At 36.9% G+C, this 25082-nt stretch overlaps 1 protein-coding gene across 1 annotated transcript; it reads left to right on the forward strand.

Moving 5' to 3' along the window:
• Positions 1-81: 81 nt before the first annotated feature.
• txn (thioredoxin) lies at positions 82-24526 on the forward strand. The gene is made up of 5 exons (XM_039759387.1): positions 82-227; positions 6227-6331; positions 12219-12278; positions 18688-18753; positions 23805-24526. Exons 1-5 carry the CDS (start codon positions 204-206, stop codon positions 23865-23867), a joined length of 318 nt encoding a protein of 105 aa, XP_039615321.1. The 5' UTR covers positions 82-203; the 3' UTR covers positions 23868-24526.
• Positions 24527-25082: the final 556 nt, after the last annotated feature.

A 25082-nucleotide genomic window follows, 5' to 3' on the forward strand; every position in this document is an offset into this window, starting at 1 on the left:
CTATTTTGTTACAAGGATGAGATTTTACGGTAAATCGCGTCCGTCGTGCCCTACGTCTTCCCAAGATGCATTTCCAAGCTGGAACGCGTCGGGGCGTCGGCTTCACGGCGCACTCAAATAGACAAGCAGTGTTTGTCAGCGTGTGAGGAGACAGTAGCCAGTGTACTTGGATTTCAGATTGTGGGAAGGATTTTTCAGTGAAAATGGTACTTGAAATAACAAACAAGGTAAGATTATAGATCACTAAAGCCTTTTATTTCTACCTTGTCCATTAGGTTAACTGAAACGGAGTTTACCGTGTACCCTGCCTTTCTTATGCACATGCGCGGCGCACAATGTCTGTCTTTTGCTTTATTTTTAGACCCACCCGATGCTAACTAAACCCGTACGTCTGTTTTAACCTGTGATTTTAAAAGTGTTTCATCTTATTTTTTTGTATTTGTTGTGACTAACTTAGAGAAACGTTTTGCTTCATTGCACCGATCGTTATGGAGACCCATCTTTTGGCTTTCAGTGAGCCTCTGAATTACTCATTTATTTACATTCCAGTAAATTCGTTGTTGATTGTTAATAACCCTGTTGATAAAGCATCAATGATGGGTCTGGTTCACAATCACGGATAATAAGTTCCTCAGCCTCTACGAAGGCCTCGAAGGTCTTCTGTCATTTCGCAGAGTTCGGACCCCACGGTTCATTCGGCTCCAGCAGCACACAGCGTGCTTCTTAAACTCATTTGATCAGTGAGGAGATGTCGACATGTCATCGGAGATTCAGTTTTTGTTCAAATAACTGAACAAGCGAAAATTTCTAACAGGTGCTGGCAAGGAGGAACTTACTAGCGAGATTCTGGTAGTGCTGTCGACGGCTGATTTTTCTTTTATGAAAATATCATCCCTCCCACCCAGTATCCGTCCACTTTCAGAATAGCGTCCCGGACTCCAAATCCCAAGGTCGCCGATTCAGTTTGAGGCTTGAACCTGATCTGCGAGTTTAGAACAAGTTTTTCAACCACGCTGGGCTGTAACTACAACACCTGAACAATGGGCAGTGTACTGCCACTTGGACAATGCTTTGATGATGTTCGCGATGGAGGTGCACTATATCCAGTAAATACTGTGTGTTTGTCATGGCGACTTCGAGTGTAATGCAGGGGCCAGCCCTCGATGATACATTGCTTGATCAGAGAAGAAAATGAGTCAATCGTTTTTATAAAATGGAAAGTAAAGTTCTTACGTGGAAATGGAAGCATTAGTGAATGGATTTTTAAGGGCAGCAAGACAAGCCTGGCACATACCCAGTGGTGGTATTACAGCAAGTAGTTACCCAAAGCTGCGTGTCTTTTATCATGTGGGTGAAAAAGTGGAATCCTCGGAGGTAAGGGTTGCCGATTGCCCATTTTATCATTCAAATATACTCAAAGTACTGTTGTAGTATTTTTCGTGAAGTAGTTTAAACGCGTTTTTAATTTTAAGCACTGCTTTTTTCTAAACAAACGTCAAAGTTAATGTAAGCAGTACAACACATTACCAGTATCGAGAGCAGCCTGTAGCATGTGTTCCCATTTAAAACGGTGATTTTTATTTAGACCACCAGTGTAGATTTATATTTGAGTACAGATTTTGCTGTGAATGGTAGCTTGTAAATACGACTACACGTTAAAACTGTTTCTTACAATGAATAATAAATTCATGCCCTAGTTGTAGGAAGCGAGGCTGACGGGTAAAAGCATAGGGCATCAATTTAATAAAACCATCAATGATGTTTTTAGTAGGTCTGCAAATAGCTTATATTAAAATTTAATGGCTACCGTACAGTGCTGGCAAATAGTTAATAAGACTTTAAAATAATCTATCTTTTATTCAGTTTGAAACCAAAATCATACTGCAAAGGTTATATTTGAAATAATAACTGTCTTCAGTGGTAGAATCTGATGATGCCAATGGGTTGTATAGAATTTTGTATTCTTTATACCTATTTTTGAAATTAATCCTACATCTTGATTATATTTTTCCAGTGCAGGGTTCCTTGATTGCTCTGATTAATTGTTAAAATGTTGCTAAACAAAGTCTAATTTTATGTGAATAAGGAGTGTGGCATCAGATAACTGTCTACTGGCAGAGGCCAATTTAGGAGATGTGCATACTCTGACAAGGGAGAACACACACATTTATGAGGACAGCAGACCGGGCTGGGATTCAGACATGGAGCTGTATGGTGTCCATGCAAACCACTACCTTGCTATACCATCACTTTCATAATCTATTGATGAATTCATTGTGTAAACTGTAACCCAGTTTCACCAGATCGGACTTTTATTTAGAGTGGAGATATCTGGAAGTATAGCACACAGTTATGACAAAATAACGCAAAAGAGGTGGTGTCTTATAGCTGCACAAACTTGATTCATTCCCTTGCCTGGTTATGTAAGCTTAGTACATCATTTTCCTTGTTTGTGTCAGTTTTCTCCTGGGGCACCATTTTTCTTCCATATTTTAGCGGTGTGCAAGTTTGATTATTTGGGAGGCCTTAAAGAATTACTCCACTCAAAAATATTTTGTTTAAATGTCGCTTACCCCATGTGCTTCATATTTATGGTCAAAATATATTTAATTTCATGTAGAATGAGAGAAGATAGTTATGGCCACCAATGCTGGAAAACCACAAAGCATGTGATAAGTCCATGGGAAAAAAAGAAACATTTCTCACATTACTCGTCCCCCATATATCCATTAGGCAGTGAAATGCTCAAAACTTGCAACAAGTAGGGATTTTTTGCTAAACTAGTATTGTCACTTACTTCCTTAAAAGCAGAACTCTTTGTAAATAGTACAACACATTTCAACAATTCTGTGCTTTTGAACTGAAGCTGGAGCTCCTGACCAAAGAATGAGGAAGAGAGGCAGGTCTTCAGCTCAGACACTTTTTTTTTTTTCCCCTTGTGTGAGAGCATTTTTTGGAAGTGGTTTTATTTTAAAATGTTTTAGTACAAATACATGTTCGGGATGTTGTGCACAAATGAATGGATGACTTCACTTATGAATTGTGTGACACAAGTAACATGAGATTTTATTTATGGATGTTTAGACATTATTTGATTTTGTCTAGTGTTGGTCACCAACCATGTCCAACATAAGATTAATTTTTTTTCCTCAGCCACCATTATAAAGCTCATGGGGTAAGTGCCATTTAAACAAATAATTATTTTTGGATGGAGTATTCTTTTAAGTTGTCCAATAATGAGTGGGTAAGTATGTACCTTTTTATGAAGCTGCATCCCATCGTGGGTTGTTGGTGTTTTAAATGTGATATGCCTGATATTTAGTATTGAAAATATCATATTGTAATTACTGTAATATTATTATTGTTGGTAGGGGCAGTTTTTGTTATCTTTGACCCTTGAAGTATTCTAAAGCTTATATAAAAACTTTTTTTTTTTTTGCATTGACTTTCAGACCTCCGTTAAGAAAAAAGTGTGCAGAATGCATATTGTTTATAATGGTCATAGTTATGGCACCAAATATCATGCTCTTTACCAGCAAACCACATCTAGTGGAAACTATTACATGTGCTAGATGTTAAACCAGTCTTGCTGCTACTTTTAGTTTTGTCGTCTTAATAAACAGCAGACATTATACAGCATCAAACGGTGGGAAACACAGTTGTGCTTTTTGGATCCTAGAGTAGCAGTCAGTGTACAGTACTAGAAAAGGTAGTTTTGTTGTTGTTGGGAGCAAATTGTGTTGCTTAGTTGGATATGTTAATTGACATTGACAGGACTTAACCAAGGCGAAGAAAAGGCACAGCATTTTGGCAAAAACCAAATGAATAAGTTGAAATACCATTGCAGATGTTCAGTTATTTTTCAGACTTTGGCCAGCCGCACCCATCGTGTCTCCTGAACAACATCAGCACATTAGTCTGCTGAGCTGGCCCGGAATGCTATTGAATCATTTTTGTCAAGGGCAGTAAATTTCAAAATAATTAACTCTATATTTTAAACAGTGGATTTTACAGAGAATTTTTCGTGTCTCCGGATACTGAAAGAGTATATCTATCGATGAAGAATATGTAATGTGTAAACTAATGATGTGAGTGTAATTTAGTTTTTCCTCATTGAATGGATCATAGATACTTGCAAAAGCTTTTTCCTACCACTTTTTTTTTTTTTTAAATTATGTCCTGTTTGCAATAATTATTGTTACCTTGTCCATGTATTTGTTAATTGATAGGCATCAGTGAGAGAGCTTAAAGCCCAACCCACAAAATGATGTGCATATATTTTTATATAGATTTACCCGGAGAAACAACATAACAATTTTCAGATAGAACAGGACCCAATGGTAACCAACAATGGACAATGGCAAGCAATCTCAAACACGTCTATGAAAAAATCCAACATTTCTCGTGTCGCATAATCCATACATTAAGTCATCCAGTCATTGTATGCTCACAGCATACAAAATCATGTAGTGTATTTTTGGCTAAAATATTGTTATAAGTAACATTGAAAAGAGAAAGTAGTTTTGAATTCAAGACTTGTATCTCAACCTCATTCATTGCTCAAAAGTACTTCACATTTTCTGCGGTGCTGAAAGCCCTCTCAGAAGGGCTGCTTGAGGCAGGGATGCACAGGTACTTTTTTGCAAGTTTCCCCAATTTGCGGATTTACATTACTCTCCACTTCAGGTATTATCAAGTAGCTCTTGATCTTTTTCAGTGGCAGTGTGTAGAGACTCGCGTTCTTTGAATTCCTATGTGTGTGTGTGTTTTTTTTTGTTTCTCACCCAACCATTGTCAGTTCAGGTGGGTACACTGGTTTGAGTAGACCAGTTAAGATGTACGGGCAGGCACAGGGTCTCTGTTCTGCTTCATCATTGCTTTAACATTGTTGTCACTATTGTACATACTTTATGCACGAGTCTGTATGGAATGGAGCAGGTCATAGAGGCAGGGGCCTATGTGAGTGTTTTAAATAATGAAAGGAAAAAAGTGCTTTGGAATCGAGAACCCTCAACCTAGAAGGCTTGAGAAATAAAATGCTCCCAAATAGACTCATGCTTCTTAAGGAAATCTTTTTTTTTGTCTAACTGTGCACACTTATGTGCTTGTTTTGTGCACCTGTAGTAGTTAATCCTGTTAGGTTACATGAGGCGGTAAATCCATGGATTCTCAAAGCATGTTTTTTTATTGTTTTTTGCAAAATGAGTAGCATACTTGATAATTTCAGCTCATACATTGTTGAAATCACAATGAAGATATTATTGTTGATGACACATATCACACACTCCTATAGAGGATATCCTTCTTGTGTTGGGTATAGGGGTCTAAATCAGGCCATGGGCCGACATAACAATGCAAAGAACCATAGGCAGCTGGAATTAATTACCAGGTAGTGTGGTCAAGTGTAAGACTTTAGGGACCTTCAAATTTCAATCTGATGTTATTTTGGACAATGTAGGTAAATCGTATGGGTAAGCATGTCATGCCGAATGGCTTGTTCTTGTCACAATTGTTATAATAATGTAATTAGTGTAGTTGAGGCCAGCTGTGTTCAGTGGCAAATTTAGAATGAGTCAAAAACCAAAAGTAAATATTGGATCAGTTGAGGTTTCTTGAAAATATAACAAGTAATTTTGTAGGAATTTTGACATCCTGGATTATTATTCATTTAAATAATGCTTCTACAAAAGTAACTTTAAAGATTTTTTTTTCTGAAATAACAAATTGCAAATTAAAGAATCCTGAGTAATCTCTCCTAATTTACGCCTGTGACTAAATGTAGTATGGGTATAGGGTAAGGTACTGAAAACCCATGTTGAAATCTTCACCAGTCTTAGAAAATCTCCTGCAGTCTTCCCCAGTCAAAATCCAGGCCCAGCTAGCAACAAATATATTCTTTTTGTGTCATTTGCTTAAAATTGATCTAATTTCAGGGCACCTGTTCTCTTCCAGCACAACACCTTAACATGAAATTCTTTGCAGTTTTTAATAGTACTACATATTATTTGAAAATTAGTCCTTTACATTTTTTATGATTAACCTTGCATTATTGATAGTGATAAATAAAAAATAAAAAAAAAAGTTTGTATATAACTGCGGAGCTATACTATTTATTGCCGTATTATCATTTGATGTTGTCTGCTTGTTGGTTTCTTTTTAATTCATGCAGACAGTGTTGTCACTAGTTTTAAGTGTATTTTGTTTTCTTGTTTTCCCCTATTGACAGGATCAATTTGAAAAAGCTCTCAAGGATGCTGGGTCAAAGCTTGTTGTAGTGGATTTCACAGCAACCTGGTGTGGACCATGTAAAAGCATCTCTCCTTTCTTTCACGTGAGTGATTTTTCCCATGTTTGTTAAACTTTTTTTTTTTTTTCTCTGCTTTTTTTGTACATTTGAAAAGAATTCGCTATATAGGGAAATTTATTGCATGACTATAACCTTTTTAAGAGCCTACATATCTTTTTAATGTTAATTCCAGATAAATGTTATTAGCATGTGGTGAAAATAGACACAATTTTACAAAATGTGGAAAATGAAAAGTGGGAAGAAAAATGTTTGCTTTTGACTTGCTGCAGTACACCGTAAAAACAAAAAAAAACTATGCCCAACACCTTACTGCCTATACTTTCATAGTGTGCAGAAATACATTTTAATGGCATATGGTACACCCAAAGTAATGTACTGTTTTACTGTACCCAAAATTATAACATGAAATTGTGACTCCAGTAATGACACTTTTTGGTAAAACTTCAGTGTAGTTTTTGTTGTGTATAAGACTTTCCTGCTGTTCAAATATGCTTTCAGATCTTGGCTTACAGTTGTCTCCAGTTACAACCGTTCTGCAAATGCAAATGAGCACATAATATCCCCAAATTTTTATTTGCATATTTAATTAATTCTAATCTAGTGAATTTTGTGTTTAGCTTTTGAATGAAGCAAACTAGTTTTGATGTCAATAAATATGTAGCCAATATCACTAATAGTGAGTAATAGTATGGCGCTAAAGACTTTGTCATTCTTTTTAGTTATTTTTCTCTTTCTTGAATGTAAACAATTGCTGCATTATAAACTCTGTGACAGGTAAGCTAGATAGGCAGCTGTCCCTTTTGTTGGAGAGAGGTTCTAAGCATTCCAATTGTGCCTCATTTCTGTGTTATCCTAAGGAGTACAGGTGCAGTAAAGATTGAATGTCTGTGCTGAGTGATCAACAGTCAGTGGTGGGTTTTCATAGGACAAATAAGAATTTGACAAATGAGAGTAGATCATTCAGTTCATTAAGCATATTTGTTTAGCTAACAGCTAAGCTGTCCCAGTATCTCATCCAGAATGTTCATAAAGGTTATCAAGGTTTCTGCTTCTGCAAAATGTCTCTAGCTTGTTCCAGATTCCATCTACAGTGGGATGCAAAAGTTTGGGCAACCTTGTTAATGGTCATTATTTTCCTGTATAAATCGTTGGTTGTTACGATAAAAAATGTCAGTTAAATATATCATATAGGAGACACACACAGTGATATTTGAGAAGTGAAATGAAGTTTATTGGATTTACAGAAAGTGTGCAATAATTGTGCAAACAAATTCAGGCAGGTGCATAAAAAAGAAATAAAATCAATATTTAGTAGATCCGCCTTTTGCAGAAATTACAGCCTCTAAATGCTTCCTGTAGGTTCCAATGAGAGTCTGGATTGTGGTTGAAGGTATTTTGGACCATTCCTCTTTACAAAACATCTCTAGTTCATTCAGGTTTGATGGCTTCTGAGCATGGACAGCTCTCTTTAACTCACACCACAGATTTTCAATTATATTCAGGTCTGGGGACTGAGATGGCCATTCCAGAATGTTGTACTTGTTCCTCTGCATGAATGCCTTAGTGGATTTTGAGCAGTGTTTCAGGTCGTTGTCTTGTTGAAAGATCCAGCCCCGGCGCAGCTTCAGCTTTGTCACTGATTCCTGGACATTGGTCTCCAGAATCTGCTGATACTGAGTGGAATCCATGCGTCCCTCAACTTTGACAAGATTCCTAGTCCCTGCACTGGCCACACAGCCCCACAGCATGATGGAACCACCACCAGATTTTACTGTAGGTAGCAGGTGTTTTTCTTGGAATGCTGTGTTCTTTTTCCTCCATGCATAACGCCCTTGTTATGCCCAAATAACTCAATTTTAGTTTCATCAGTCCACAGCACCTTATTCCAAAATGAAGCTGGCTTGTCCAAATGTGCTTGAGCATACCTCAAGCGGCTCTGTTTGTGCTGTGGGCGGAGAAAAGGCTTCCTCTGCATCACTCTCGCATACAGTATCTCCTTGTGTAAAGTGCGCCAAATGGTTGAACGATGCACAGTGACTCCATCTGCTGCAAGATGATGTTGTAGGTCTTTGGTGCTGGTCTGTGGGTTGACTCTGACTGTTCTCACCATTCGTCGCTTCTGTTTATCCAAATCTTTCTTGGTCTGCCACTTGAGCCTTAACTTGAACTGAGCCTGTGGTCTTCCATTTCCTCAATATGTTCCTAACTGTGGAAACAGACAGCTTAAATCTCTGGGACAGCTTTCTGTATCCTTCCCCTAAACCATGATGGTGAACAATCTTTGTCTTCAGGTCATTTGAGAGTTGTTTTGTGACCTCCATGTTGCTACTCTTCAGAGAACATTAAAGGAGGAGGGAAACTTACAATTGACCCCTTTAAATACTCTTTCTCATTATAGGATTCACCTGTATATGTAGGTCAGGGGTCACTAAGCTTACGAAGCCAATTTGAGTTCCAATAATTAGTTCTAAAAGTTTTGGAATCAATAAAATGACAACGGTGCCCACATTTATGCACCTGCCTGATTTTGTTTGAACAATTATTACACATTTTCTGTAAATCCAATAAACTTCATTTCACTTCTTAAATATCACTGTGTGTGTCTCCTATATGATATATTTAACTGACATTTTTTATCGTAACAACCAACAATTTATACAGGAAAATAATGACTATTAACAAGGTTGCCCAAACTTTTGCATCCCACTGTATATAAACAGGTGCTTCAGCCCTAAATGCACTTCCCCTAATTTCCACTGGTGTCTGAGTAAACATTATGTTAAAAGAATTTGGCTACATAATTCCACGTTTAAAATTTTTAAAATCTAGATTAGGTCTCCGCACAGTCTCTCTTTCTCAGCACTAAACAGGGTTAATTCTGAGTCTTTCGGAGTAGGATACGTCCTTATGTCCTGGGATGTACTTGGTTACTGTTTTCTTCACAGCTTTAAGTGCTGCTATATCTTTCTTTTTAGCGTGGTGACCAGCATTGCAAACAATACTCCATGCCCGGTCATTCTAGTGCATTATATAGTCTGAGCATAACATCCCACAATATTATACTTAACAGTTTTGTACAATAGCATCTAACATTTTATTTGCAAAAATATTGTGTCAACGTAAATTTCCTAAATCTATTCCAGAGGTTGCTTCCTGTAGAGCAGTGTCTAACATCTTACATTTATAGTTGATGTTCCTATTGCCAACACATAGCACATTTCTACGTTAAATTACATTTTCTAAGTGTTAGCCTATAACACCAGCTTTGTTTTGAATGCAATAACTTTTATGTATTAGAGAAAAACTTTCTTTTTTAATTAAGAAAGTACCACCAGTTTTCTTCCTTATTGCATAGTTAAATATTACTCTTAATTTATGAAGAATGTGCTAATGTCTACAAACAAATAATTGTATATTTGTATTGAATTTGATGCATTGTTACCCACACAATGCAGATTGTACCTAGTCGTGTATAGTCTAGTTAAGTTTTGTTTCCTTATTGCTACAATTGTAATTTTTTTTTAATATTCACAAGCAAGCTATCTGACAAAATAGATTGAATTTAGGGACAGAAAAAAATGTACAAAGGAAAGCATGAAATAAATAGAATAAGTTGAACGTCTGAGACAGTCAATTGACGAATGCTGATAAAACATGTTTGACTGTTGTTTCCACTCCCATTCTAGTGTGTCCAGTGTGGCATGCATAAATTATGTGGGAATGTGTGCCACGTTCATTCATCTGGTAATGCAGAAGGTTCTTTCTGTATTGGTGTGTGTCTCTTTTGCTCTCTCTTTCTGTCCATCTAACAATTAGGGCAGCAATCCAGTCTGGACAAGATGCCAGTCCATGTCAGGATATGCATGCATGCATACATACAGTGGTGTGAAAAACTATTTGCCCCCTTCCTGATTTCTTATTCTTTTGCATGTTTGTCACACAAAATGTTTCTGATCATCAAACACATTTAACCATTAGTCAAATATAACACAAGTAAACACAAAATGCAGTTTTAAAATGATGGTTTTTATTATTTAGGGAGAAAAAAAATCCAAACCTACATGGCCCTGTGTGAAAAAGTAATTGCCCCTTGAACCTAATAACTGGTTGGGCCACCCTTAGCAGCAATAACTGCAATCAAGCGTTTGCGATAACTTGCAATGAGTCTTTACAGCTCTGGAGGAATTTTGGCCCACTCATCTTTGCAGAATTGTTGTAATTCAGCTTTATTTGAGGGTTTTCTAGCATGAACCGCCTTTTTAAGGTCATGCCATAGCATCTCAATTGGATTCAGGTCAGAACTTTGACTAGGCCACTCCAAAGTCTTCATTTTGTTTTTCTTCAGCCATTCAGAGGTGGATTTGCTGGTGTGTTTTGGGTCATTGTCCTGTTGCAGCACCCAAGATCGCTTCAGCGTGAGTTGACGAACAGATGGCCGGACATTCTCCTTCAGGATTTTTGGTAGACAGTAGAATTCATGGTTCCATCTATCACAGCAAGCCTTCCAGGTCCTGAAGCAGCAAAACAACCCCAGACCATCATACTACCACCACCATATTTTACTGTTGGTATGATGTTCTTTTTCTGAAATGCTGTGTTCCTTTTACGCCAGATGTAACGGGACATTTGCCTTCCAAAAGTTCAACTTTTGTCTCATCAGTCCACAAGGTATTTTCCCAAAAGTCTTGGCAATCATTGAGATGTTTCTTAGCAAAATTGAGACAAGCCCTAATGTTCTTTTTGCTTAACAGTGGTTTGCGTCTTGAAATCTGCCATGCAGGCCGTTTTTGCCCAGTCTCTTTCTTATGGTGGAGTCGTGAACACTGACCTTAATTGAGGCAAGTGAGGCCTGCAGTTCTTTAGACGTTGTCCTGGGGTCTTTTGTGACCTCTCGGATGAGTCGCTCTGCGCTGTTGGGGTAATTTTGGTTGGCCGGCCACTCCTGGGAAGGTTCACCACTGTTCCATGTTTTTGCCATTTGTGGATAATGGCTCTCTGTGGCTCGCTGGAGTCCCAAAGCTTTAGAAATGGCTTTATAACCTCTACCAGACTGATAGATCTCAATTACTTCTGTTCTCATTTGTTCCTGAATTTCTTTGGATCTTGGCATGATGTCTAGCTTTTGAGGTGCTTTTGGTCTACTTCTCTGTGTCAGGCAGCTCCTATTTAAGTGATTTCTTGATTGAAACAGGTGTGGCAGTAATCAGGCCTGGGGGTGGCTACGGAAATTGAACTCAGGTGTGATACACCACAGTTAGGTTATTTTTAACAAGGGGGCAATTACTTTTTCACACAGGGCCATGTAGGTTTGGATTTTTTTTCTCCCTAAATAATAAAAACCATCATTTAAAAACTGCATTTTGTGTTTACTTGTGTTATATTTGACTAATGGTTAAATGTGTTTGATGATCAGAAACATTTTGTGTGACAAACATGCAGAAGAATAAGAAATCAGGAAGGGGGCAAATAGTTTTTCACACCACTGTACATAATTTATGTAAACAACATTTATAACAAGGCATTATCCTTTATAACATATTATAAAATATATTATACCTTTTAATTTACTAAATAATGGTTAATATTGGAGATGCAGAAACCATACAAACATATTTGTCTGATACCTGCAAATAAGGGAAGAGTTTATAGTCTCAGGGACTATTTAAAATAAAATGCACAAGGACGAACTAAAAAACACACAAACCTCATGAGTCAAGTGATACTTTCCTTTATAAATGCAGGTAGGTTCATTGGTTAAATTCATAAAAAGCAAGCAAGTTCAGTTGTTTCCTTGAGTCCATGAGGTGTTACATTTAAACATCTATGCTGATTCAGTGTAATTTAGCATTCCTTTGGAGTTCCTGTCATTGATTTGTCATTAACTAAAATAATTTTATGTTCTTTTGTCTAGGAACTTGCTGAAAAAAATCAAGATGTTGTTTTTCTTAAGGTGGATGTGGATGTTGCTCAGGCAAGTTATCTGATTTTGTGTTTTTAATGACAATTTTGGCTATGGGCTTTAAGATTCTAAAGTTACTCTTGTCATGTTTACTGTACAGCACTTTTTTTATACAGGGACTGGAGAATATTAAAGGTTGCATTATTTTTGCTGCAATATATTTTCACTAACCTGAGGGAAAGTTTTTTAGGGGTGTGTGTTTTTTTTGGTTTTTTTTGCTTCTGTGCAGCTTCTGGTCAAGAGAAGAAGCAATACATTTTATTGATACCTGCATAACAAAATTCATTACTGCATGTTAGCTCTATTACACAGATTCTGCTTCAGTATGCTTATTCTACATTTCATTTTAAAACACAATTAGTCACCAGCCATTATAATTTTATGAGTGTTCACATTAGGAATGGATACAAATACGTTTTGGATGAAGTCCCTATCAACAACATTGTGTACATAGATATTTATCAAAATCACTTTACAGTTAAATAAATTACCCATGACGATCACATATCTGCCTTCAGAATCAGATACTACATCTGATACCACAAATGAAATTGTTTTATGTATAAGGATTCCCACACTTCTAGTCTTTGTAAAGCTGGATTGGAATATTTGGCCAGTCCAATCTCTGTGCAACCGAAACTGATCCTTGCTTAAGTGGCTCGTCTGTAAAAATACTAGACCTGTTAGGTGAGAGAATACTTCCTTTCTCTTTAATTCTTGATTGAGACTTTTAACATTCCAGCTCACAAAGTTAACTGTTTGGTCATGGAGACATTGCTTCTGAACTTTTGTTGACATTTTGTAGTCTTAGTACATTATTACATAAGATAGCTTTGACCTTAATTTCAACTTTTTCCAGGAGGTATTGCCATGAAGCCTATTGTTACATTGGCACTTACAATTGAAAGGATTAAAAGGATAGATTAAAAATAGCTTGCTCTCTTTCTCACCAGCAAACCCCACCCACCCATTTTGACTCCCCATGTGAGGCATTCCACACTTCACAAAGTGACAGAGCATGTGCAAAACAAAACCAGCTCCTCCAGCAGAGGCGTGTGTATATGTATATGTGTATATATGTATGTGTATAGATAGAGAGAGATATATAACCATCAGCTGATAGTGGTGCTGATGCACCTATAGCAATGTTTGCCTGGGAGGACAGACACGATGATAGGAGGTACAGTACAAACCATACTGTGTCTCACTACAACTGTCGCCCCCGCACACCTGTCTCACAAAGGCAGCCAGCCCACCGTGCATTCCTGCCGGCTGTCGCACCGCTTCCTGAGCAGCCACTGCTGCCGCAAACTGCAAAAGGGTGCAGACAACAGGCAGCAACAGACGTTTTATGTTGATTTATGTGAGAAACCATTGCTTTGTGTGCTTTTCAGAAAAATGAGTTTTTTTTGGAAAAAATATTAGCCCTCAAAGAGTTGTTACTGAACATAGACTGTTTATGCTGCTCCCTGATAAAAGAAAATGTTTCTGCTGGTATCTGTTCAGATAAAAAAGAAAACCGAATTAACTTGCTGTTGCTCAGAAGGTGCCTGTTCTAATGTTGTGATTGTGGTTCTGGACTCTGAGGGTAACTTGTTTTTCTATAACAAACTAGATAAAATGTTAATGCCCTGGAAGTGGCAAATAGCTTTGGTTTTATATTTGATTTGATTATATTAATGTTTAAATTGAGATTAACAAGAAATATTTTAACTGCTACTATGTAAAGGGAATACTGCTGTTAACAAGCACCTTATTTGTTCAATGTGTTTGCAAACCAAATATACGCAATATGCTACTTTTGATTTCATTATTGAATTTTGCACATAACAGTGTGATTGTCTGAGATTAAAAGAATGCCTTTTTTCAGCTGTGTCAAATCTAGTAAATGAAAAGAGAAACAGACATGGTGGTGAAAAGGCAGAAATGCTTCTTTTTGTTAAGTAAAAACTACCTTTTGTGCTTTTAAAGAAACCAACTTAAGGACCAGGGCTACTGGCCTCATTGTACCTTTTTATTTTAGTTTGACTTAAAGTAATATATGTCTGATTATGGCACAAAGAATATGCATTCATGTTTTTGTTCATATACCCAATGCCATGTTCTGAAATGGCATGGTGTCTTGATGTATTTAAGTTACCCGGAATATGTATGTTAAGCAGTTTTTTGTACATGACCTGGAGTATTTTTTTCTATACTGACAGGCCATATCTTGCTCTCTCCCCCCACAGAAAATAGTGGCTGCTTATACCTATAGCAAAGAACAGCGTAAAAGTCAGCAAGTTAATAAAAAAACTTCACCTCTGTTTCACAAGCTACTGTTGTTTGTTTGTCAATGCATAATACATTTTCACCATAACTAAAACGTTAAAACCTGAAGTAAATAAAAAAAAAAATGAGCCATGGACAAAAACCATTTATCAGTATCGCCCAGAATTTCCATATCTGTGCACCACTAATCCCGGTGTCTGATTTGAAGTCCTCTCCAATTAATTTTAGAGAATGGTTCAGCTATGAACTGGGTTTGGACTCTCACAGTTTTCATGCTTTCACCTATCTGTTCCGTGTCAGTTACTCGCAGGCAGTACCTTGAGCTTGAACTTGAGGCCTTTTTCGGCTTGGATGAAGCTTTAGGTGTCTTTTCCGTTTCTTTCTGAGCTTTTTTTCTGCCACTCCTGCTTATACATGCTTATACTGTAATTGAAGCCCCTTTGGGTTGATTAAATACAGGATACCTCAAGATGATAAAGAAAGGAAAAATAACACAGCCGCTAACGGAGTTCCGTCTCATACATCCATCTCCCAAAACGGACAAGACCAAAACTCCACTCTACATTTAATTTTTTATATTATAGCAAAATCTTGTAAATCTGATATATATGTGAACCTTGAGATTAAGAGTTTTATTGTAGTGACCTAGGTTTTGTCATATAATTTTTCCCCCTTTTGGTGTGGGGGATTTCAGTGTTTGAATTGTAAATAACAGATCTAATCCAAATTAGATTAGCTATGTTCACAGAGTGTACAATAAGCAAAATTCTTGTGAGCAATTCATCAGTATCTCTCTTCTTTGTGAAGTTCACAGGGATAACATGGCGTGCTACTCAGACCAGATTGTCATCTCTTAGGGAGACAAACTCTTACTATGTCCTAGGTCTGATCCTGGGTCTCTCTCGGTGAACTATAGCTGGTATACACCAATTCTAAAAAACACTTCAGTAGGTTTTCTGTCCAAAGAAGAATCCCCTCTTTTCCGAGCTCCTAATACTCTTAATGAGAGTAAACCTGTGCAGAAACCCTGTTTTGCTTGCTTTATGATCACATATTAATGATCTCTTTCTGGTCCATAAGCAAGTGTTGGGATATAAACTGAAACATTAATCAAAAAGTGAACCTTAAGACTTGGTTGCTTCTTCATAACAATTAGAAATACAACATCAAATTGGATGCTTTCACACTTCTTCATTAGTCAACTAGATGATCTCCTCTATCGTCGCTCAGAAATAAGATGCCCAAAGTGTTTGTACTCCTTCGCTCTGAACAGCTGCTCAGCCCTTAACAGCCTCAAACCATCCACCCTTTTTAATAGAGAAAGCTATAACCTCATTTGTAGGTGCTAATTCTCACCCCCTCTACATTACACATTGCAGATGGTGATGTCCTCTTGGCCTTAATGGACTGTGACAGCCAATGTGCACTAAAATGGTTTCTAGCTAAAACTAGAGATGCAATATTTGGGATTCCCAACTAGCTATTCTGCATATCTTGTCTGTGCTTTCATACAGCATCATGTCCATGAAAAACTGAGACTCCTCAAACTTTGTGCCAATATAGGGACTAAATGGCATTCAAAATGGCTCCAGGGCCCCATACTCTTCTAGAACCTTCCACTAAATTCCAGTGTGTACACATTCCCATCTCCCCCTATGAAGTTCAAAAAGCATATTGCACATTTAAGATGGATTGGCAAACTATCAATACTCCCTCAATAATACATTGGTCTGTTATTCCAGGGACAGGGACAGAATTCTTAATTGCGTTAATGGATTCTACTGTTCTACTACCCTAGTGTATATCTTAGTCTGTGTAGCTGAGAAGTGTGATCTTTAAGTAACTGGAACACACTTTTGTACCCCCTTTTCTAATTATGTTGGCCACAATCCCGGACTGTCAATCCCAGACCACACCACACCATCTGTTCATTCCACACAATAGCCATAGTTTTCAGCATTTATGGTTGCATTTCCTGTATCCCTGCTGGCTTTCTAGTATGGAGAGTATTGTCACAGAGGTGTGCCCATTCTTAACCAGTCCTTTTGGCATTGCACTCTTCCACCTGGTTTAGGAATTCCTCAAAGTGCTGTTTCCATTTATTGGCGATATCACCATTTGTAGTTAATGTTCATGACACATGCTGAAAACATCCAAAGCAGGGTTCCAAATACTCATTTTGAGCCGACCGGTTTGCCGGACCCTTTTTTGAGATTGTGTGAAAGTCATTCTTCATTGTCTCGCCAAACTTTACTAAAAAATTTTATTTTTTTATTTTTTTGTCCCTGAACTTTCCCCAAGACTTAGGGTAAATACTTCTAGAGGTGAGCGTTGCACTCATTTTGAAAAGTTATGCTCTAATCATTCCCAGTATACCCTCAGTATCGGATTTGGTCTACCAGGTCAGTTCAGTGGGTGTTCCATTGGTCTAAGCCAACTTGCTTCCCATGGGTAGACCAGTCCGCATCCATAACATACAGCTTCTTATTGGATCACAAATCTTCAGAATGTCCCTCATTAATCTTAGCCCCTGGGCACTCTGGTGATGGGTACTGTTATGTGCAACCTTATGTTCATGTTCTGGACAATCTATGGCAAGCAAAGAAATATAGTAATAGTTTTCAGGCAGGATTCAGATCGAATACAGGGTTTCTGCCAATTATGACCTTATGACCTTTTAGGTATTTCCATCATTCTCAATGTGATCCTGAAGTCGAGTAATAGGACTGCAGAGTCAGTAAATTGAACCCTTCGAATACCAAATCTGTTCTCTATAAAGTGTCTGAAAACTCTTAATATTAGTTTGGAGCATAGATGCAGACAACATTTTTCCTCTCTGAACCTTTGAGTGGCATTGAGGAGACCTCCTCAACCAGAATAAACTGCAGCTTATACTGCACAACCAGGAGCTTGTGAATAGTCCTATCTCTCAAGAGCCTCTCAGCAATAGGAGAAGGACCAACTTTGGAGTGGTCTGATTCCACAGCCAGTTATGTATACAGAAGTTGAATTTGACTATATCTAATCAGTATTTTTGATCCTCTTCAAAAATGTTACATCATCCCCTCCAGTTTCTCTGGCCATGGTGTAGCATGCCTAGATCCGTGTTGTTCTTGCATATCACTTAACTGGCATTACACATGACCCTTGCCCTTCATGTAGATCACCCCACTATCAGGTGTTTATCTGGCTTTTATGTTTTGATCCCAGTATCATTGTAGACCAGGTGGTTGCCCTAGATTTATGTGGAAATTGAATGAGTTCTGTGTAGATGTGCTATGCGTAACCATATCAAAAATCTACAAGCAACATAGGTCTAAGGATCTTTGAAACACACTGGCTCCTCCACCAAGCCAAGGTCCCAATCCCAGAAGAGGAAACATGAATTGAGAAAACATTCAGACACCTTCACTTTGTGCACACTTTTTTTGTGCTGTAGATTTAAGTAAATTAATTTGCCAGTTTTGCCCATCTATCTACACTCATTAACCCTTCAATAACAAAGTGAAAACATATTTTCAGAAAGGATTGAAAATTTATTAACGAAAAACTGAAGACTCTCATTTAAGCATTCAGGCCTCTTGGTGTGCACTCCAAATAGTGGACGTGTGCATTATGCTTGCTTTAATTTTTTTTGAGATGTGTCTTGAGCTTGATTGGAGTTCACCTGTGCCAAATTGAATTGACTAGACATAGTTAAGCAAAGCACATAAATGTGTATAGAAGGTCCCACACTTTACACTGCATATCTGGTATAAAACCAAGCCATGAAGTCCAAGGAACTCTCTGTAGACCTCCACAATCAAATTGTGATGAAGCATCAATCAGGCCAAGGGTATAAAACCATTTGTAAATCTCTGAAAATTCCCAGGAGCAGAGTAGCCATAATAATCCTGAAATGGAAGAAGTTTAGAATTCCCAGAACTCCTGCTAGAATTGACTGTCCGGCCAATCTGAGTAACCAGGGAAGAAAGGCCTTGGTCAGTGAGGTCAACAAGAACCTAATGTTCTTTCATGGAGCTTTAGAAATCTTCTCTTTAGACAGCAGATACTCTGCAGAATATCACACCATTATATGCAGTACTTTTTTTTCTTTTTTTAAATATATATTGTTTTGTGTTATGTATTGATTACTTTTTTCTACTTGCAGGATGTGTCTGAGTTATGCAAAATTTCATGCATGCCAACATTCCAGTACTACAAAAATGGAGAGAAGGTCAGTAACTTTAATCGGAAGTGCTTTATACACTCACTTTGTAGTAAAAGTATTGACCAATAGCTTTAATAATGCAGTACTGGTAGGTTTTACTTTTGTTTTAAAGACATTGGCATCCTCAAAGCATGACCATTACAGAGGATGTAGCATAGTTCAGTGTTAAACTATGGCAAGTTTGGACAAAGCAGAACGCTACATCTGTAAAAGACGAGCTTTCATAGCTTGTGCACTTCTACTTTGAGCAGCATTATATACACCCAGCAGTACAAATTAAAGACTGAAATGCTAATTAAATTTCATTTACTGGTAGAGCACATCTGTAGAGATCTACTTTTTCTGCTATTTGTCGGGCTTTTTGGACTTGCCCCATCAACAGAGATGCACTTTCTTTGTCATTTTAAACAATCTCAAAACATTGGGCTTAGAATGTACAGTACCCACCTACACAGCTGTTGGTTGTTACATTCTTGCAAAGAGTGGGCACTTTTTCACTGTTGCCTTTCGTTTTGTGAAAAAAGGAAAGACCCAACTGTGATAAAGTGTGAACAATTTCTCATTAAATACTCTTGACTTTTTATTCTTCCTTTTTATGAATCTTCTCATTCTAGTTCAGGAATACAGGTAGCAGAAGGGTTTAAGAGGGAAACCAAACCCAGATTCTACTTCATCACATCCAGGGCACATTCATCCATATATCACACTTGACACTCACACTTGTACAGCCATGGGCTAATTCAGAGACAACAGTTTGCTTAAATTGCATATGTAAGCTCCACAAAGAGAGTGCTCAGGCCTAGATTCACTCCCAGTATTGAGTCACCATTGGCTAGCAGCAGTTATCACCCTGCTACCTTTTGGTGTTTTTATTTCAGCATAAACTACTCACATTTTATATTTCAATCTGCTTATGACGTATGCATTTATACAAATGATTATCTTTTAAAATAAATATTTTCTGTTATATTTTTTTTAATCATGATCATGTTGTTACTGTATAGAAAAATATTTACACATACATAAGAAAATTAAGTTAAAAATTAAAATGAGTTTTAGTTTAATGAAAATTTTTCAATATACTGTAAGCATTTTGTTATCAAGGAGTGTAGTTTATGGCATTTGCCACATGAATGGAATATAAGTGGAACTGAACTGATATCAAGTTCTGTAAATCTACATTAGGACACCATTCATTTTAATTATGCACAAAAATAAAAACTGCTGTCTAATCCTCTGAACCAAACAAATTCTATGCAGACGACAAAGTATGTATAACATTACTAATTAAATAGCATAGTTATAACATGGCCATTTCTATTTTTCACTGAGGAATGTGCACACCTTCCACAAATCCACCTTCCCCTTATTGAGGCATTAGTTATGAATTTTATTGCCCATATTTGCCTACTTTTAACCAATTTTTAAATTGTGTTAAGGATAAACATATGGATAGACATTTTATAATCAATATAAAATGAATGTTAATGAAAGTGAGTCATTGAAAATCTATACTGTATCTTTGTTTATGCATTTACGTTGACCTTTAATAATTTAATACAGTTTACCTTATCTAACGTAATGCAAATAAATTATTTTCACTGATTTTGCTTTTACTGTTGCATTTTTTTTTTTTGGTCACTAGGTGGCCTCAGAGCATTAACTATGAGATCAGCTATTCCTGGCACAGCAATGTTCAGCATTGCTGTACTATGTATTGCACTTTTTTTTTTTTTTTTTTTTTATAATCTGGTGAGACTATGGGGTTAAGAAAATTCCTTCTCTTAAACAATCAACCTATTAAGCCAAGTTAATTTTAAAAGATTTTTCAGCACACGCTTGTACCTATTTGTTTAGTTTTGTCATATTTTAAAACGGTCCTTAAATTAAGAGTCTGGTGAAATAACTACCTCCCACACAGTTGTTTCCTGTTTTCCCCCCGTGCCTCAACCCCCCAGAGGATACCAGGCTAGTGGAATTTAATTAATATCCTAAAAGGCTGCACCTGTTCTAATGAAACTTTCTACACTATTAAATGGTATTTATTATGGAGGAATATTTAGGACAAAATAAATTAAATACAAACATAAATGTAAAATGTGGTGATATGTGAGCATAAATAATTAAATGTGTCATGGAATTTGTTTTTGTTGCTTATTTCTTTATGTGCAGTATGTGTTTGTTTGTTATTATTATTATTTTTTTTTTTCTAATTTCAGTTGCACCACTGGCAACTTGAAATGAGAACTGTCATTTTTACCCATCAAGGTTGAGGGGGTGGTCTCTAGTGAGTACTTTGTTTTGATTGGTGAATTTTTAAGTAGAGGGAATACTCATAGTCACAACTTTGCACATTCTTTTGAGCCACGAGATTCTCAAGGCAAGCAAAGTGCATCCTCAAACTTGTGACTGTGGCCATCTGTAGTAGACACGAGTGCAAGGAATGGTTGGCCAGAAGCACTGTACAAAGCAGCTACTTTAATTTTAGAAGCCCTGAATTCATCATCCTCTCGGGAGTCTGCATCTGTAGTATTTGTCCCTAAATGTAGCACTTGATGGCCAAAGATTTTATGTGTGGTCTACTGATGATTCACTAATCAAAACACAGTATTTGCTACAGCCCAACCTCCCAGCTTTGTTAGGTGCATGCTGTGCTATTGCTCTCTATTGTGTATGGTGTTACTGAAATAAATTAAATGAAGAAACAATAAATAAGAATTAAACAAACATATTCCATGACGCATTTAATTATTTATGCTCACATCTTGTTTTTATTTTTTACATTTCACAATACATGTATGTATTTATTTAATCCTGTCCAAAATATTCCTTAACTCCTCACCTAAGTTTAACTAATGAATAATTTTAAAACAATGTGGAATAGAATAATTATTATTAAGGCAGAGGTATTGAATTTATAATAGTGATAGATACATAAAATAATGTAAGGTGATTTCATGAACTGACAGCAAATTAGAAAATACGTTGGTGCTCTTGAAAAATGAAACCTAAAAGCCACTGATCAGTGAGTGAGGTGCTGAAAAAAACAGAGGCAGCCAGACAGACTGCTTCATAGCATATTTGAAAATTTTGTACAGTGAAATACAAATAACATGGATAGGATTAGGAATGAGTACATTAGAGTTGGGAGACAAAGTCAGAGAGGAGAGATTGCATTGGTTTGGACATGTGCAGAGGGGAGATGCTGAGTATATTGGGAGAAGGATGCTAAGGATAGAGCTGCCAGGGAAGAGGAAAAGAAGACCTAAGTGAAGGTTTATGGATGTGGTGAGAGAGGACATGCAGGCGATGGGTGTAACAGAACAAGATGCAGAGGACAGAAAGATATGGAAGATGATCTGCTGTGGCAACCCCTAACGGGATCAGCCAAAAGAAGGGTGTCCTATTTTTTTATAGTGTAAAGTTTTTTTGACAATATGCTTAAAATCAGTCTTTCCTTATAAGCTGTTGTGTAGTTTTTAAACATATAATTGTCTTTTTTGAATTTTGGGGGAGCCCGTATCATCCATCAGGCCATTCTCATTTTATTTTTTTTCAACTTTGCTTCATACCACACTTTCATAATTCTGCACACATGTTGCAAGGATTTTTCTTCTAGAAAGTTGAGCACACTTCTCCCTGGCTAGCAGCACCAAGTCAGTTCACTAAGTTTGTCATATGTATGCATTACAATGACACATGTGCTTGTGTGTCTCCCATAGAGTAGTGAAGTCTGTACCAAAGTTTGCATGAATGATACCTTGCCAGCTTTGTCCAAAGCAACATCTGTGACAGCTGTGCGCAACCTGCGGCCGTACGGCCGCATGCGGCCGTGGGCAAGGACTTTGGCGGCCGTGGACGTGTATATAAAAATGTACGTAATGGCGGCCATGCAGGTGTAGGGTCTCTGGACTCCAGTGACGGCTCTGATTGACAGCAAAGAAGTAAAGCCTGACCAAATTCCTACCGTCCGCTTTTCGGCACTTTAGACGGGCTGTTGCAGGAATTCGCTAACCGTTTTCAAGATTTCGAAAAAGATTTCAGCAACAATAAGACTCGTTGCTTCTCCTCATCTGGTGGAGACAGAGAGTGCACCGTTACATCTACAAATGGAGCTAGTAGAGTTGAAGAACAACGAGCAGCTTGTGAAAAAGTTTACGGAAGAAAGCGACCTGCTGGATACGTGGAAATCAGCAGTAGAATACCCACAACTACGAGAACTGGCCAGGAACATTCTCGTTCTTTTCGGAAGCACTTATTTGTGAAGCAGCGTTTTCCAGAATGAAATATCTGAAAAACAGGTACCGGTTTTTTGTCCTATATGACGCTTTAGTAGACATTTTTTACATATGTAGACCAGTAAATTGAATATTGTCAGATATATCATACTCTGTTTTAATGTGTAATCTGTAAATTTTTACATAAATCATAAAACATTATTAAGTTTACTTGGACTTACTGGCGGCCGTTATTAAAGTAAAAAGTCTGTAGCGGCCGTTATTAAAGTAAAAAGTCTGTAGTGCGGCCGTCAATAGCGGAAAGGTTGCGCATGCCTGATCTGTGATTATATGCAACACTGAATTTAACTAGATAAGCATTCACCACCCTTAATGCAGTTTTAAAAAATAAATGTATTTGCCACAGACTACCAATCACTCCATTACACATTTCAGAAATAATTTTGTTGTCTGTGCCCCGAAAAAAGTTTCTCCCAACATTTTTAATGCTCACTTTTACTTGGGTTTTCAGCACTTCATTCATGCCTTCTACTTCATTAATTACTGTGATTTTTTTTTTTTTTTTTTTTTTGTTATAATGCTGGTATTTAACTTCCATACATGCTCAATAGGAAAAGGCATCTAAATAATAGATCTTTTGAAACAAAACTAAACAGTGGTTATTGTTCAGAGATCCAAATTTTCTAAAACGCTTGTCCAGTTCTGGTCCATAAGACATTGCTTTGTGATTAACAAGAAACTCCAGAAAACAATTGTAAACTAAATGTGTGATGTACATTTCAGTGTTTTTAAAGTCTTTTTTTTTTTTTTTCCTTCCAGGTCCATGAATTTTCAGGAGCTAATAAGGAAAAACTTGAAGGGTCATTGAAGAAGTATAAATAAAATGGATTGCTGGCAATGAAATTTGGGTCAGAAAAAATAAAGAAAAAAAAAACCACAAAAACAAAATAGCACTTCTGCAAGGATATACACTTTGGGCTAATGACTGATCTATTTCCCCCTTTAACCAAAATTTAATTAAGGGAAAATGAGCACATTTCTGATTCAAATGGGTTATGGGTATTTGCATGTTTTAATAGCACATTAAGCTTAATCAAGGAAGTGGATCTGAAATTGACTGCCTTTGGAAAATTTTAAAACATTTAGCAAATCATGTTACTGGTCACGATGATTTTCTTGTAGAAAATTAAAATGTTTGTTTCTTCCCGACATGAAATATGGTGCTTTTTTAATATTCCACAAATTTTGATATGTTACTGTAGTTGACTTAAGTAAAAGAATGTAAGGTTTTTTTTATGTTTATATAGTGAATAGTATGTTAAATTAATAGTTACTTTATTTTTTTTCAATAACCCTGTCTGTTTCCAGCCAAAGTGTTCAGTTATCTTCAGATTTTTAAATTTTTTACTTTGTTCCTGTAAGTAATCACTTTCTTTGACTGCTGTTTAAATGTTAAACAATCTGACTGATGTATCTTGTAGTTTACATAAGAAGTGTCATTAAAGCTTATGCTACTGCATCCCTTCAATACAAAACTTAAAGAGTAAACAATTTGTTGTCTTAATATCAAGAAAGGATAAAATGTAAGTGCATTTTGGACCTGCAGCTCTCAAAATGTGAGTAGAGGGAATTGTTGAAAATATGGGATCTTCTGTGAAGTAGGTTATTCCTTCAGCCGCTCTGAATGATTTTAGCTCTGTGCAGAGTTTGAATAATGTGGCCGGATACTGAAAATCCTGACTTGCAGGGTGATGAAAATGAAGATCAAGTATTGCAAAAGGTTGTTGTTCATTACCAAATATACAAACTCCAGGCCAATATTATTCATATCAGCAAAAATATACTTACAAATCTGATTAGCATTTAAGTAGGAGAAACCGAATTATGCAAAGGTACAGTGAAACATTTGTTTGTATAGCACAAATCAAAAGAAAAAGCTAGCTCAACCAGTTTTAAAAGAAAGTAAAGGTCTTAATATTTATGTATGAGCCTTTGAGGACACTTGAGATTCAAATATGTGAAATCAAGCTCTATGTTCCCAAGCAGCATATAGTGTAAAGCTATGCATCAAGGTCTGTGAATATGTACTATAGATAG

Source organism: Polypterus senegalus, chromosome 7, assembly GCF_016835505.1.
Source record: "Polypterus senegalus isolate Bchr_013 chromosome 7, ASM1683550v1, whole genome shotgun sequence".
In the NCBI taxonomy this organism is placed as follows: Eukaryota; Metazoa; Chordata; class Cladistia; order Polypteriformes; family Polypteridae; genus Polypterus; species Polypterus senegalus.